This window comes from Pongo abelii, chromosome 4, assembly GCF_028885655.2.
Source record: "Pongo abelii isolate AG06213 chromosome 4, NHGRI_mPonAbe1-v2.0_pri, whole genome shotgun sequence".
Taxonomy (NCBI): domain Eukaryota; kingdom Metazoa; phylum Chordata; class Mammalia; order Primates; family Hominidae; genus Pongo; species Pongo abelii.
Window position 1 is genome coordinate 71,738,750 of NC_071989.2, and position 16,410 is coordinate 71,755,159.

The window sequence follows — 16,410 nt, forward strand, 5'->3', positions numbered from 1 at the left end:
AGAAAGGTCAAAACTGAATCCCTGGTTTCTAGCATGAGTCACTGGGTTGATAGAGATGCTTTTTACTCAGACAAGGAAAACAGGAAGAGAGCCTGGTTTTGATTCTCAGTTTTTGGTTTCCTTGTTTTTGTTGGGGAGGCACTCATAAGTTTGATGTTGGATCTCTTAATTTTGAGATGATTGTGAGAGTGCCAAGAGTGGATGAGAAAGATGCCAGTGTACTTAGGGTTCCAGAGCTTACAGAAAGGTCATTGAGCATAAAGTTTTTTGGTTAACTGTAATACATTATTATTATAAAGCTGTAATAAAATAGTAAACATGTGTTTATATGAAGTTGTTAGTTTAATTACACATACGTATTTTTAAATGTGAAATTTTGCTTCAGAAAATTTTTTTTCTTTTATTCATGATACAGTTGTATTCAAATGCTTCTTGCAAACTTTGACATCGGTGTCTTCATCATTATCAGTCAAAATTCCCTTTGATCATGTAACACTGTTTTCCAGAGCATTTTATCTTCATTTTGATCTGAGCTGTGTGGCATACAAGACTTTTCCAGGAATTTAATCCCAAGCTACAATTACCTTTTCAAATAACTTCGGTAACATGAACAGATTTGGCCTTTTTGATTTGTTCTTAAAATATATCTTCATCACCTGAGGTCGGGAGTTCGAGACCAGCCTGACCAACATGAAGAAACCCCATCTCTACTAAAAATACAAAATTAGCTGAGCATGGTGGCACATGCCTGTATTCCCAGCTACTCAGGAGGCTGAGGCTGGAGAATCATTTGAACCCGGGAGGTGGAGATTGTGGTGAGCTGAGATCACGCCATTGCACTCCAGCCTGGGCAACAAGAGCGAAACTCAGTCTCCAAAAAAAAAAAAAAAAAAAAAAAAAAATATATATATATATATATTCATGATTACCTTGTAATTATGTATAGCTTTATTTTCATCAGTTTCCAATATCTACAATGGTGCTAGCTCCATAATTACCAATTCTCTGATAAATTCCTTTTATCACTTGAAAAAAAAATTGTCAAGTGACTTTTTAAGTAACTATTCAAACCAAGTATTTTTATTCGGCTGAATTTTTTTTTTCCAGACAGTTCTGTACCAGTCCTTAATCATCTCCTTTTCATGGAAGCTTAGTATGTCTTCATTGGGCATTGTTTTTTATAGCAAAATCACACAGGATGGCAGTTTCTTCTCATGCCATTACCTATAGATCCTTTTAGTTATTCCTTATAGTCTTGAAGATAATGGTTTTGTTGGAGGAGGGTGGCGCTGCTGTGTGTGTGTGTGCACTCAAAAAATGAAAAGAAAAGACAGGTAATCAGGGGAATGGTTTAGTATATAAAAGCCTTTGTAAGGATCATTAATGAATGCAAAAAAAAATTCAACTTTCACTTTAAGATAGTGAATTTCCACTATGGTTTTTTAGCTTATTTTCTTGCCAGTATTTTTCAGGGGAGCTAGATTTATTAGTATGCTTTTCCATGACCATGCAGAATTACTGTGTAGAAAGGATATATGTTTCCATTTAAACGACAAAAGTATTTGCAGGCTATGTCCTGGAAAATATCTATAGGGGAAAACTTTCTTTTTTAACTAGGTAATGGGTTTATTACATTTTTAAGTGAATAAGTATTTTTAAAGTATTTTCTCAGTTTTCTAATATAAAAATATTGAGTTATAATACATTTTTTAAAAAGTTCTTTGGCGTCTTTAACAATTTTTAAGAATGCAAAAGGATACTGACATGAAAAAGTTTAAGAGATTTAGAGACTGTTAACCCCCTCATTGTTCAAATGAGAAATGGTGATGATGCTGACATTTAAGTAGTGCTCTGGTACATGTGGCAGGCCTTGTTATAAGCACTTTACTTGTGGATACTATTATGCCTCCATGTTACTGATAAGGCAAGTGAGGCACAGAGAGGTTAAATTGACTTGCCCAAGGCCATGTAGCTAGTCACTGGTGGAGCGACAATTTGAGGCCCTGATGCTGACCACAGTTTCAGCCACTTTCATGAGGTCTGGAAGGGGTCAGAAGGCCTCTGCCATCTGGTTACTTCACCAGCTCTGTGTGTTCTCTAGCAATTTCACAATCACTGTGCAGGAGTCACCGAGGCCTCGAATCTGCTTTGCAGTCTTCATCCCAAATTCTGCCACCCTGAATGTTCTCAAGCGTGGCCTTACAGTTGGTCTTGATGTTTTTCAAATCTGTATGCACTTCCACTTCAACCACACATTCCTCCCTTGTGATCATGCTCAAAACTCTAATATCCTGTCTTATTGTAACTTCACATTTTCCAGTTTTCTTACTCTCTACTACTAAACTTTTTTTTTTTTTTTTTAATGTACAGTGTCTTGCTTTGTCACCCATGCTGGAGTGTAGTGGTGCCATCATGGTTCACTGCAACCTTGAACTCCTGGCCTCAAGCGATCATCTTCATATCTCAGCTGGGACTGAGTAGCTGGGACTACAGACGTGCACCACTGCCCCTAGCTAATTTTCTTCCTTTTTGTAGACAAGGGTTTCACTTTGTTGCCTAGGCTAGTTGTGAACTCCTGGCTTTAAGTGACTCTTCCACCTCAGCCTCCCAAAGTGCTGGAATTATAGGCATGAGCCGCCATGCCTGGCATAAACTTTGATGTTTGCACTTGGTGTTATGGGTTTTTGTTTGTTTTTTCCACTTTTAACCCCAATTCTCTACCTGACCCAACAGGTGCCCTGTGGTCAACTCAGACTTCTCATTCATACCCTCAGCTCTTTAAACCTCTCATCCTCAAACTCTACCAGCTTTACAAGCTTCCAAGCCTGAATTGCCTGACTCAGTTTCTCCCTACGTATATCTGCTTGGGGTGTAAAATATAGCAACTAAAAATGATAGAAGTGTACAGATTGGGGCTGTTACAAATCTAGGGCATTCAACTGCAGGTGGACCTCAGTGCCATTGAGCAATCTTTTTGTCTTTGGTCAAGACCCTCTATTACAAACATTGACCACTTGGCTCCAACTGCTTACTCACCCACATGCCTAATACATAACCTCACCTTCTAATTCACAGAGGGAGGAAAATTCAAAATGCAGGAACTTCTGCTTCCCACTGTGTGCCTCCAAGGGAGTGTGTACATCTGTGTCCTGCTGCCTCATGTACGAAGATATCTTTGTGTTCAGCCCTGCCTCTGTTATGATCCCACTTCATCCCATCTCTGGGATCCTGCTCCTTCAGCCACCCCTTTGGCACCTGCACTTTCAGCTGCTCAGCCTCTACCGGTCCATTTCCCTCAGCCAAAAAACACCCCTTCAACCCTGCACTCCCTCTAGTTATTACCCTATTGTTTCCCTTCCTGGACAAGCTTCTTGAAAGAATTGTCACTCCCCTTCCTCAGCTTAGAACCTGATTTATCTGATTACTTTACTTTTGGTGCTGTTGGTCACCCTCTCATCTTCTGACCACTTTCATCATCTTCTTTCTCATGTCTTTTCTCTCTTTGTATCCCCTATTGGATTGAGCCGAAGTCACCAATCTAGTCAAGTCACCCATCCAAGATGAAACCCAACAGTCATCCTAGACTCTTTCCTCCCATTTATCTTTCATAGCCAATTAGTTGCCAAATCCTGTAATGTTTACCCATTAAACATCTGTCAAACCTACCCCTTTCTCTTTATTCCCATGGCCACCAAACCATTTCAGGCTGCTACCATCTCTTCTGATGTGGAGTGATCTTGGCTCCTCACCAACAATCATACTCCCTTATGTGGTTCTTTTTACTGCCCTGGGCAATAATGATGCTGAAGGGCCCCCCAGAGGAGAAGTCTATGCCAGAGAACAAGAGTGACCAGAAGAGGCTAAGTTCACAGAAGCCAAAGAAGCGGAGTCTTCAGGAAGGGAGACCAGTGGTGTCCACCCGGCAGAGATATCTCATGAGATAGACTGAAGTGTGGCCTCTAGATTTCAAAAATTGATGTCATCTGTCCATGGAGTAGTAGGGTCAAAAGCTGCATTGCGGTAGGCTGATGGGAGTCCTGGGAAGCCTGGAAACTGAGAGTAGCTAGAGATGACTTCTTCCAAAAGATGAGCTGTGGGCTCAGTGGAAGCCCTCTGAAAGCAGTTTCTCAGCACAGTAAGGTCGAAGTCGTCTCCAGTCAAGCCTGGAACACTGCCCTCTGGGTTTGGTCAGTATAAAGTTCTGGATTTCAGTCTTGGCTTTAGCTGCTAGCAGCTGTGGGGACGCTCCACCATCTCAGTCTTTATTGCTTGCCAATTGTAGCAGCTTTCAGCTAAGTTTGTTGCTTGCTCAGGGGCTATTCCAGTTGTCAGCTCTTCCTCCTCTGGTAGGGAAAGTGGAAAACTATTTTTTTTAATGTTACTACTGTTGTAGTCTCTACTGTTGTAGAAATTCTGGATTAAAACTAATAAATCAGGGCTTGTTTCTTCCTTTGGCTATTTCAATAAATTGTTGTTCTTTGCTTAACCCTGTTGGATGATATAAGCAGATAAATACAGTTAAGGGAATATTTTATTTGGTTGTGGGTTTTAGTGCCTAAAAACTTGTTTAGTCTCTTAAATTACCCTAACTTGACTTAATTCCTGTATTTAAAATATAATAATGCAAGAATGACTTTAAATATTAATTAGGTACCTTGTATAAATAGCATAATTATGGTCTGGTTGGATCTGAGAAAATTCTAAGGTGATTAAGGTTGTGATTCATTTCTGTCTTGGGATTGCTATTATTAAAAAGTGTTGCATCGTTAATTTTAGCTTAGATAACTATTTTGAAAAGTTAATTGAAAATTCTGTCTGTGTTACTGCCTGCCTGTTTTCCTTCTTGGATGTTATAAAAGTCTGTAAAATCTGTACTTTTATAGATTTATCCCCTTAATGTATAAAAATTTAAAAAACACTAAATTTTTTAAAATTTCATTGCAGTTTAATTCGAATTTCCCTAATGCCTAATGATTTTGAGCATCCTTTTAGGATGCTCACATGCCATCTGTGTATCTTCTTTGGTGAAATGTCTGTTCACGTTTTTGCCTTTTTAAAAAAAATGTTTTTGTTCTGTTTCTTTTAAGAGACAGGTCTCTCTGTGTTGTCCAGGCTGGAGAGCAGTGGCTGTTCCCAAGTGTGATCATAGTGCACTGCAGTCTTGAACTCCTGGCCTCAAGAGATTCTCCTGCCTCAGCCTCCCAAGTAGCTAGGACTACAGGCTTGCACCACTGCACCTGATGCCTATTTTAAATTGAAATTATTTTTCATCTTATTGTGTTTTCAGAGTTCTTTTTACATCCTAGATTCAAGTGCATTACCAGATATTTGTCTTACAAATATTTTCTTCCAGAATTTGGCATGTCTTTTTTCTTCACAGTGTCATTAGAAGAGCAGAAATTTTTACTTGTCAGTACTCTGTGTCTTTATCTTTGTAGTTATATAAGTAAATATAAGACTGTTATAAATCTAAGAATATTAAACTATTCCGTTACTATGGAATCTATCCATCTAGTATTTAAACATACTAATTAGTGAAAAAGAATTTTGTAATGTTATAGGCAAAGATAAACTTTTTGTTATAAGAAATAGATTTTGAAAGTTTCTTTTGTATTTCACAGCTGAAATTTCTCTTCATGTTCAAGAGGATGTTTAGGAAAAAAAAAAAAACAAAAAGAATTAACCTGTTCTAGTATTCCAGTTAACCTCTTTTGCTTTTCTTTTATTCTAGTGTTATCCAAGATAAATTCTGTGGGATTATAAACATTTCAGTGGAAGGCCTGCATGATGTCATGACGGAAGATCCTGAAACAGGAACTTATAAAGAGTAGGTGCATTATTTAATTAATCATAATTGGATTTGGGGGATAATTAAATACATGCTGCATGATTTTTTCCACCATCACTCTATAAGCACAGTATGAAAGTTTTATAATTTCTCTTTTATACAGAAACGTTTTTGTTATTTTGCTTGTAATATTTATTGTTTGATCTTGGTATCACCTTATTTATTTATTTATTTATTTATTTATTTATTTATTTATTTATTGAGACGGAGTTTCACTCTTGTGGCCCAGGCTGGAGTGCAGTGGCACGATCTCAGCTCACCGCAACCTCCGCCTCCCAGGTTCAAGTGATTCTCTTGCCTTAGCTTCCCGAGTAGCTGGGATTACAGGCATGCACCACCACAGCTGGCTACTTTTTGTATTTTTAGTAGAGACAGGGTTTCTCCATGTTGGTCAGGGTGGTCTTGAACTCCCGACCTCAAGTGATCTGCCTGCCTCCGCCTCCCAAAGTGCTGGGATTACAGGCATGAGCCACCATGCCTGGCTGGTATCAGCTTTATTATGTTACAGCGACAACCTGTATTGAGCTGCTTTGATTTAATCATTGTTTGATGATTAAGTTTTTAAAATTTCAAATATATTTTAGCCTATAAGTTTTTTTCCTGGTATGTTCTGAGCATGCTCTTTTTTTCAATTTTGCTGTTTATAAAGCCATCTCTAGCAAATGGGAAAGATTGTCACTTGAATCATATTTTGTTGAAAAATATGGATAGCAGATTTATGTTGTTGAATCTTATTAAGCATATTAACATAATGTGTCTGATATGTCACTTAGCTTTTGAGAAAACTGGAGTTTGTATGAAGTGGAAACATCAAATGTTTTGAGACTACAAACCAAAAACAAGAAAGTATTCAATGTAGGCAGGTTTTTTTTTTTTCTTTTTAAGTTAATGTAAGGGTTTATGGCTGTATTAGTCCATTCTCACGCTGCTATAAAGAACTGCCTGAGACTGGGTAATTTATAAAGGAAAGAGGTTTAATTTAACTCACAGTTTTGCAGGGCTGGGGAGGCCTCAGGAGACCTACTGTCATGGCAGAAGGGGAAGCAAACATGTCCTTTTTCATGTGGTGACAGGAAGGAGAAGTGCTGTGCAAAAGGGGAAAAACCCCTTATGAAACCATCTGATCTCGTGGGAGCTCACTCACAAGCACGAGAACAGCATGAGGGTAATCGCCCCCATGATTCAATTACCTCTAACTGGGTCCCTCCCATGACACATGGGGATTATGGGAATTACAATTCAAGATGAGATTTGGGTGGGGACACAGCCAAACAATGTCAATGGCACATGACTGTAAATTGTATACATAGTATGTGACAAAGTTTACAACTCTATGTGAAACATTTAGGATATGATCAGATGTTCCTTTGTCCTCTTTGGAGTATACAGTTTAGTTGAGGGGAGGACATGGCTGATAGCACAGTTAAAACACTAGTAATCAATACAGAGAGTTATATCTTGTTTTGTGCAGGGCACACCAAACAGTACAATTCTAGATTTTGCTTTAATAATCAGGGAAAGAAAAAAGGCACTATGTGTTACAGTCTTCAGGGAAGGATAAGGGTTGGGATGTAGGAAGTAGAACAAAATTATAGCATGTTTTAACTGGAAGAGGTAAGAATCTGAAAGTTACTAGAAAATTTAGAAATTATTTAGTGCAGTCTCATGGAATTAAAAATCAGGATATCCAGGCTCTGAAAAGTTAGCTGGGCACAGTGGCTCCTGCCTGTAATCCCAGCACTTTGGGAGACTGAGGCAGGCAGATTGCTTGAGGTCTGGAATTCAAGACCAGCCTGGCCAACATGGGGAAACCCTTATCTCTACTAAAAATAACAACAACAACAAAAAAAGTAGAGTGACACAGCAGATTTGTGGAAGAGTCAAGATGAGTCAAGGTCTCCATGTGCCAAGCTCAGCCATGAAGAAAAAGTTTTGTTTTGGAAGAGGGAATATGTTGGAAGTAAGGAAAACAAACCAGTTTTAGGATCCCAGCTAAAAGGCCTAGACTTGAGCATTAGTATTGATGAGTAGCTGGAACATATCTGACCACTGGTTTCTTTTATCCCCAGAATTGTTTGGTGATTTCTTTTTATTCTGGGGTGGTACTTTGCATATAGAAACACAGTTGAGAAATAAATGACCAAGAGATACACTTTTCTGTGTCTCTGTTTCTAAGAGTGGTGAGACTAGATCTCTATTAAATCTTCCTACTTTGTAATTCTGTGAATTAAATAGAGTTCTATAAATTACAGTCCATGAGACTATAAGGCATAAATAAACTTTCAGAAATGCCTGTGTGAGAAACATAAAATACATACTTATGTAGCTAACTTGGCTTTCAACTTCCCCTTCCTGTTTATTTAAACAGTTTATTCAAAAAAGTTAATCTTTCAGGTTCTGTTGAATTCTTATTATAGTCTCTTAACTGAGTGAATTGGAAAAAAGGAAGAAAACTCTATTTCCTTCACCTACATCAGTAGTGTATTAGGGTTCTCCAGAGAAACAGAACCAACAGGAGACAAAAATACATATATATAAAGAAATTGATTGTAAGGAATTGGCTGACATGATTATGGAGGCTGAGGAGTCCAAAATCTACCATCAGCAAGCTTAAGACCCACGAGAGTCCATGGTGTAAGTCTGAAGTATAAATCTGATCATGTCCCTCCAGTGTGGAAATCACCAGTGGACCTCCATTGAGTACAGAATACAGTCCACAATTGTTTGTATTTCACAAAGGTTACTTAACTGGTTGGCTCTGAAGATGGAAGAAGTACAGTGTCCCAGCTTGAAGCAGCCAGAGGATGAATTCTTCCTCATCCAGTCAGTTTTATTCAGGCTTTCAGTGGATTGGCTGAGGTCCACCCACATGGGGAGGGCAAACTGCTTTACCCAGTTTATAGATTCAAATGCTAATCTCATCCAGAAACAGCCTCGCTGATACACCCAGAGTAATGTTTAACCAGATTGCTGGGCACTCAGTATCTCAGTCAAGTTGACACAAAATTAGCCATCACACTAAGAAAGCCTTGTTGACAGATCGTCTTTTTATTCAAACTGTTTACGCCAGGCACTGTGTAGTGTGAGGAAGCAATTGAGTCTCTTACCTGAGAGAGCCCACAACCTAGAAGGGGAGACAGGGACCAGTGGAGAAATACCACGTGCAAGAGAGAAAGGAGTCCAGGGAAACTGAGAATCATTCTTAAGGATATGTAGTGGATTGGAGCCAACTAGTTAAGTAACCTTTGTGAAATACAAATAACTGTGGTCTGTATTCTGTAGTCAATGGAGGTCTCCTGGTGATTTCCACACCGGAGGGACATGATCAGATTTATACTTAGAAAGGTCACTTTGATGCATTGTGGAGGACGACAGAAGGGGTAGATGCTGGTGAGTGGTCTGAGACCAGTGGAACAACCTGGGATGCATGTTAGAAATGCAGATTCTTCTTCCTCAGTGCAGACTCATTATATCAGAATCTTTGGGGGTCACACAGTAGAATCTGCATTGCAAACAGAAACTGTGATGTTTCATATACACTGTAAATGAGAACCTACTGCTGTGGAAGTGGGAAAACCATTTAGGTAGCTGTTAAAGTAGTCTTATCCTGGTGAGTGGTGATGAGATGAATTTGAGATATATTTTGGAGGAAGGATTAGCAGGAAATGGGGACAGGTAGGTATGGCTAAAGAGGAATGAAAGGTGTTTACAGTTGGGGTGACATGTGACATATACATGCATATATAATTTTTAAAAATAGTTGTGCTTATACCTGTAGCCTATGCTTATTTTTATACCTTGATTTGTCCTCATAACATATTGAACAGGCATTTTAAAATTTAAACAACATTTTGTGTGGAAAAAAATGGAAATGGGCTTTTATTTTCCCTTCTAATGATCCCTCTTTTTTTAAAGTTAGAAAAGTTTATCTTCCAAGATAAATGGATAGTCAGCAGTTGCCTATTAATGTTGATACTAGTATTTCTTCAGGGTTATACAGAAAATGAATTCTTTTGGAAGAAAGAAGAATTCCATTTTGAGAGTTGAAGAATGTGTTTATTTGTTGGGGTTTTGTTGGTGGGTTTGGGGTTTGGTTGGTTTTTTGTTTTTATTATTTTTTTAGCTAGAGTTTTTATTGAGCCAAGAAAATATATAAATGAGGCTAGAGATTTGCCTTCTTTGCTTTCTGCTTGTCTGGTTAGAGTATTTCTCTTTTATTTCCTTCAATAATATTTTTGTTGAAAGGAATATTGGGAAATGAAATTGACAGTCCCTTACCAAGGTTTGGGAAGTAAAAAGGAAGAAAGAATTTAGCGGCCCGGCGCGGTGGCTCACGCCTGTAATCCTAGCACTTTAGGAGGCCGAGACAGTAGAATCGCTTGAGCCCAGGAGTTGGAGACCAGCCCTGCAACATAGTGAGACCCTGTCTCTATTAAAAAAAAAAAAAAAATTGAAAATCAGCCAGGCACACGCCTTTAGTCCCAGCAGCTGCTTGGGAGGCTGAGGTGGGAAGATTGCTTGAGCCTGAGACATCGAGGCTGCAGTGAGCTGTGATTGTACCACTACACTGCAGCTTGGGTGACAGACCAAGGCCCTGTCTCAAAAAAAAAAAAAGAATTTAGCCAGCATTTTAAGAAGCCTAGAGGCACTAAAATTTGATTAGAAAATGACTTGTAAATTGTTGTTATAGCTAGAAAGTACAAAACATACCAAGTATAAAGGAAATAGTCTTATTTGAAACTATTCTGTATTCTGTAGTCAGTGGAGGTCCACTGGTGATTTCCACACTGGAGGGACATAATCAGATTTATACTTAGAAAGGTCACTTCGGTCCATTGTGGAGGAAGACTGGCGGGGTAGATGTTGGTGAGTGGTCTCAGACCAGTAGAACAGCCTGGGATTCTAAAAGTTAAAATTTGGCTTTTATAAGGACTTTTTTCTCCTTCACTCAATACATTGACCCACTGGACGGCTCTTCAGAATAGAGAATACTAGAAGAAATGTTGGTTCCTGGATTCTGACATCTGTATGTTATCTTAACTTGTGTAGATCCTAGTGACCTCCTTAGGAAGTCTCTCTTCAGTTTTCCCCCTCTGATCCGTTCTGCCCCACTTAAAATTAAAAGCTGAGTTTCTTACAGGATCAAGTTAATGGGGCTCTATTCTCTGCTGACTCAGACACCAGCTTTCTGTCTTGTCTCCCTGGATTCTTCATCATTCTGCAAACATGCCATACATTTATGGCTTGACTAATAATATTTCTGCTCCTTGGTGTGTCAAGCCCTTATCCTCCTTAGCAAATATCTACCACTAAAATTGCATTCCAGACTTACAGGAAGAATTCATTCCATCTTTCCCTGTTTCTTCATGGCACTTTGTCTTTACTGCTAATATACAATATTTAGTTGCTTATATTCAGTCTAGTGACGGTAAGAGGATTTGAGACAGTGCAAAAGAAAGCATGTGCTCATTATAACAGAAAACTATTAACATAGGATTGAAGGGATTTAAATAAGAAACCTTGATTTGGGAAACCTGTGGCTTCAGGATATAAAACTTAGCTATACGCTTTCTAATTACCAGGATAAAAAAAGAAACATTAGAAATTACATGGCTATTATTTTCAAGTAGAAGGAAGTAGGTTTATCAGGTGTTAAACTTAAGACAAATTCAATTTAACAGAGTTTGATTAAGCAAAGAATTGTTCACAAATTGGGCAGCCCCCAGAACCAGAATTGGTTCACAGTATCTTCAGGGCTGTACCTGGTCAGATAATATTTATGAGCAGAAACGGGAAAGTGAGGTACAGATAAGGGAAATAGGATACTGAAACAGCTGGATTGGTTACAGCTCAGCATTTGCCTTATTTGAACACATGTTCAATAGTTGGCCACCTATGATTGGCTAAAACTCTGATTGGTACAAGAAAAGGTTACAATCTCTACACTTCCAGTTAGGTTACACTTTACTGTGTACGAAGAGACCTTCAGGCCGAACTTAAAATGTGTGAGGAGGAAACTTTAGGCTAAATGTAATTTAACACAGGAGAGGGAGACTCATAATATTTCTTCTCATTGGGGTGTCATGCCCTGACCCCAGAAGTGCATTTTTTGTTAATATTTATATAAGTGACTATACAAGGACTGTCCATTTAAACAATAAAGAATTAGTTGTTTCTGATACCCTAATGACTGTAGGTAAGTGACTCCAGGATTAGCTTACTGTGGCCTTAGCAACATCATCAAAGCCTGAGGTTTTTTCTACTCCATCCCCTCAGCATATTAACCTCATCTTCAGGCTACCATCCCTCATTGATAAAAAGGAGTTCTAGGCATTACAGTTCATGACAATGCCACTGACAGATAAGTAATCTTCTTCCTTATGTCTTTTTTAAGATCAAGGCAATCCTTTTCTGGAAATCATTGCATTAGATGTCTTCTTATGTCTAATTGGCCAGAATTCCTTAAACATGCTCCTGCTGAAAGTAATCATTGACTGAGGGAATGGGATCTCCATGATTGCTTATTGAACTACTGGCATTGCGGGGCTGGGATCAGCTTTTTCTGAAACAGTGGTAGCATGGAAAAAGAGGATAACTGGACAGATTCAGGGTTCAATTAGGAAAGAGGCTGATTATATAGGTCCACTGCAGAGACCAACTGAACAGTGTCAGCTTTGTCTTATGTGAAACAACCCATAAATTGTTTGTTTTCTTTCTTTTTCTTTTTTTTTTTTTTGAGATGGAGTCTTCCTCTGTTGCCCAGCCTGGAGTGCAGTGGCGTGATCTCGGCTCATTGCAACCTCTGCCTACCAGGTTCAAGCAGTTCTCTCATCTCAGCCTTCCGAGTTGCTGGGATTACAGGCACGTGCCACCACGCCTGGCTAATTATTGTATTTTTAGTAGAAATGGGGTTTCACTATGTTGGCCAGGCTGGTCTTGAACTCCTGACCTCAAGTGATCTGCTCGCCACAGCCTCCCAAAGTGCTGGGATTACAGGTGTGAGCCACTGTACCTGGCCCATAAATCATTTCTTATATCAGCCCAGCTGAAAGTCAGTTACATAGCAGTAAAAAAAAATCATTATTAAACAATTTATTGGAGGCCAGAGGTAAAAAAATATAAGTAGGAAGCGTTTTGGTGGTTTGGCCTAACATAGAATGGGGGTTAACAAAGTGTGTGCCCCCCACAACTTCCTCAACAACATTAGCATCAACATGATGGAGGAAATGATGAGAAAGCATCACAGAGGAACTTGTGAGACATGCAGATTCTCAGGCTCCATCAAACTCTACTGAATTAGACACTATGGGAGTGGGGCCCAACTGTGCTTTAACAAAGCCCTTCAAGTGGTTGAGCTGAAAGCTCAAGTTTGAGAATCGCTGATATTGGACATTAAGAAAATGACTGGAATACTTGGCCTTTGCCCCAACTATCCCTCCTGTGCACACAGATGGGCTCCAGGTAGAGTGGAACTAAGCTTTTTTTAGACAATTGCACTTATTCTGTTCAGGTGCTAGAATAAGGGCAATTTTAAAGCATCCAAATTTGATACCCTGAAGTAGAGTAAAGTTCATTTAGACAACAAAAATTTTGAGGAAAAATACTGTTTATCAGCGCTCAGTGAATGTTTGTAAATTCAGCCTTTTCTCATCTGTAAAATGGCTGAATTACTTAGGGCAGAGTTTATATAGATTAAATGAAAGGTATTACTACAAGTACCTTTAAACCCAGAAATGACTTAAAAGGTTTCATTTTTTCATGCTAATACCTGTTGGTTCTGTTTAGCTGGTTGAAATTTCTTCTTGAGAAAGATTCTTATTTAGCAGGCTGGAGTGCCTGGATCTATTTGGTGATTTCTGCCTTGAGTTTAGAGTGGAGCAGTGGCCACTTATATTCACATTAGATATTCCTATTTTAAACTGTTGTGTTTACTATTTTATTAGTATAACTATTACTGCATGTACAGTCTACACACTTTAGTTTACTGGAAATCTATTAATTTTTACATGTCTTTTATGTAAAGCGTGATTGTCTATCTTTAATCTTTGTAAACAAAATGAGATTTGACTTTAAATTGGAAATTTTCCTGCAGGACAGTTTTAGCTTTGGGCTTTTCAGTATTCTGTTATTTGTCTAGTTTTTGGTCAGTAAAAGAAGTAAAATCTGTATATATGTATCTCCAGAGTATTCTCTAATATTAATGGATAAATCATCTTCTTCTTTGTTTTTTTATATTTTTTTGAGACAGAATCTTACTCTGTTGCCCAGTCTGGAGTGCAGTGGCAGGATCTTGGCTCACTGCAACCTCCACCTCCTGGGTTCAGGCGATTTCTCCCATCTCAGCCTGCCAAGTAGCTGAGATTACAGGAGCCTGCCACCACGCCTGGCTAGTTTTTGTATTTTTTCTTTTAGTAAAGAAGGGGTTTCACCATGTTGTCCAGGCTGGTCTTGAGCTCCAGAGCTCAGGTGATTCACCTGCTTCAGCCTCCCAAAGTGCTGGGATTACAGGTGTATGCCACCATGCCCAGTCTTAATATGATAAATCTTTTAATTTAGGGAGGCAGAACAGAGAGCATTCACTATATGAGTAAGTTAACAGATTTTGGAATGCAGTGGAAGAATTTGATGCAGAATAAAGCATGCTTTCATGCAGATCCATAGTCATTGCAGTTAGAATTCAGGTCTGCAACAGACATAAATTGGCTAGTGTAAAGAAACCCCATATTGACTGTAAACTAGTTCAACCATTGTGGAAGTCAGTGTGGCGATTCCTCAGGGATCTAGAACTAGAAATTCCATTCGACCCAGCCATCCCATTACTGGGTATATACCCAAAGGACTATAAATCATGCTGCTATAAAGACACATGCACACGTATGTTTATTGCGGCATTATTCACAATAGCAAAGACTTGGAACCAACCCAAATGTCCAACAATGATAGACTGGATTAAGAAAATGTGGCACATCTACACCATGGAATACTATGCAGCCATAAGAAATGATGAGTTCATGTCCTTTGTAGGGACATGGATGAAATTGGAAATCATCATTCTCAGTAAACTATCGCAAGAACAAAAAACCAAACACCGCATATTCTCACTCATAGGTGGGAATTGAACAATGAGAACACATGGACACAGGAAGGGGAACATCACACTTCAGGGACTGTTGTGGGTTGGGGGGAGGGGGGAGGGATAACATTGGGAGATATACCTAATGCTAGATGACGAGTTGGTGGGTGCAGTGCACCAGCATGGCACATGTATACATATGTAACTAACTGCACATTGGGCACATGTACCATAAAACCTAAAGTATAATAATAATAATAATAATAATTACAATAAAAGAAAAAAAAAAAAAAAAAAAAAGAAACCCCATATTATTATACAGTTCTAAAATACAAACTGGGATGTAGACCTTTTTAAGACACTTCACTTTATTAAATAGCTTTTGGGTTGATAGAGTAATGTAATTTTCTCACTTTGTGTCAGAGTCCATTGGCCAGCTACTTGTACTACACTGTATTATATCATGGCAGACAAAAGCATTGCAGCCCTAGGTCAAGGCCATGCAGTGAGTTAGGGATCGAGTTCCTGCCGTTTTTCAGGACTTCTGATTTCTAGCCTAAAGTTCTTACTCTTTGATCCCACCAGTGGGCACTGACTGGATCAGAGGCAGTCACTCCAAACATTGCTTTTGTAATGGTAGGAAATGGAAACGAAAGACACTTGTTTCCACTGCAAGAATGAGCCTGATCTTCTGGTATCAGCACCTGTGTTAGTTCTATATTAAAAGCTATTTACACAGCCGTGTCAGGAATTGTCCTTCACCTGTACTTGCTACAAAACAAGAGAACCCAAACTTTCTTTGCCACTGTTTATTGGTTAGGAACCTATGGTCATGCTGATAAATTACTGAATTCTCCTGTTACAAGTTAGGAAACAGTGGGGTTTGTTCCATCAGTTTGATTCACTAGACGGTGTTGATTTCTGGTCTCCCTGGAACCATTGTTGACTGAACAGGAAACTGTTTCTGTTGTCTCTGCTAATAGTAAAGAGCATGGTGCAGATATTCAAAATAAAATGATTTATAACTACCCAGAAGGTACAAGTGCTATCAGGACAAGTTCCTCATAGCACAGTAATGTCATTTGGAACACAAGGTAGATTGTTACATAATTAATATGTTTGTGATATTTAAATTACTGCATGTATAAAGTTCTGTAGATGTGAAAATTATGGGGGAAAGAAGTATTTTAAGAGTTTATGTCATTTTTAAATAACATATAAAGTGTATACATGCATTACTTTGTCAGCTGATGTTTCATTGTTTCAGAAGTGGCGTATAAATAAATTAGTATTTGAAATGCCCAAGTAAAATGCTCTAAAATGTTTTAGTGTGGCCCTTTTTATAGTGAGATATCTTTTCATAATTCAAAAATTTTGTTAAATTTTAAATCTAAATTATTTAGTCTTTTTCTCACATTTTGGTGTGAAGAACTAAGAACATAGAATTATTCATGTTCTTAGTGATTTTAAGGACTTATTTTTAAGTGTA

The 16,410-nt window shown here is 38.5% G+C and overlaps 1 protein-coding gene across 2 annotated transcripts in view; it reads left to right on the forward strand.

Annotated features, from left to right (window-relative positions):
- Nucleotides 1-16,410, forward strand: part of IPO11 (importin 11) — a 220,696-nt gene that overhangs the window by 171,049 nt on the left and 33,237 nt on the right. For both annotated transcript variants that reach the window (XM_024246853.3, XM_054555604.2), the window contains one exon: nt 5,732-5,827. In XM_024246853.3, the coding sequence (XP_024102621.1) occupies nt 5,732-5,827 (96 nt within the window). The remainder of the gene's footprint in view (nt 1-5,731; nt 5,828-16,410) is intronic.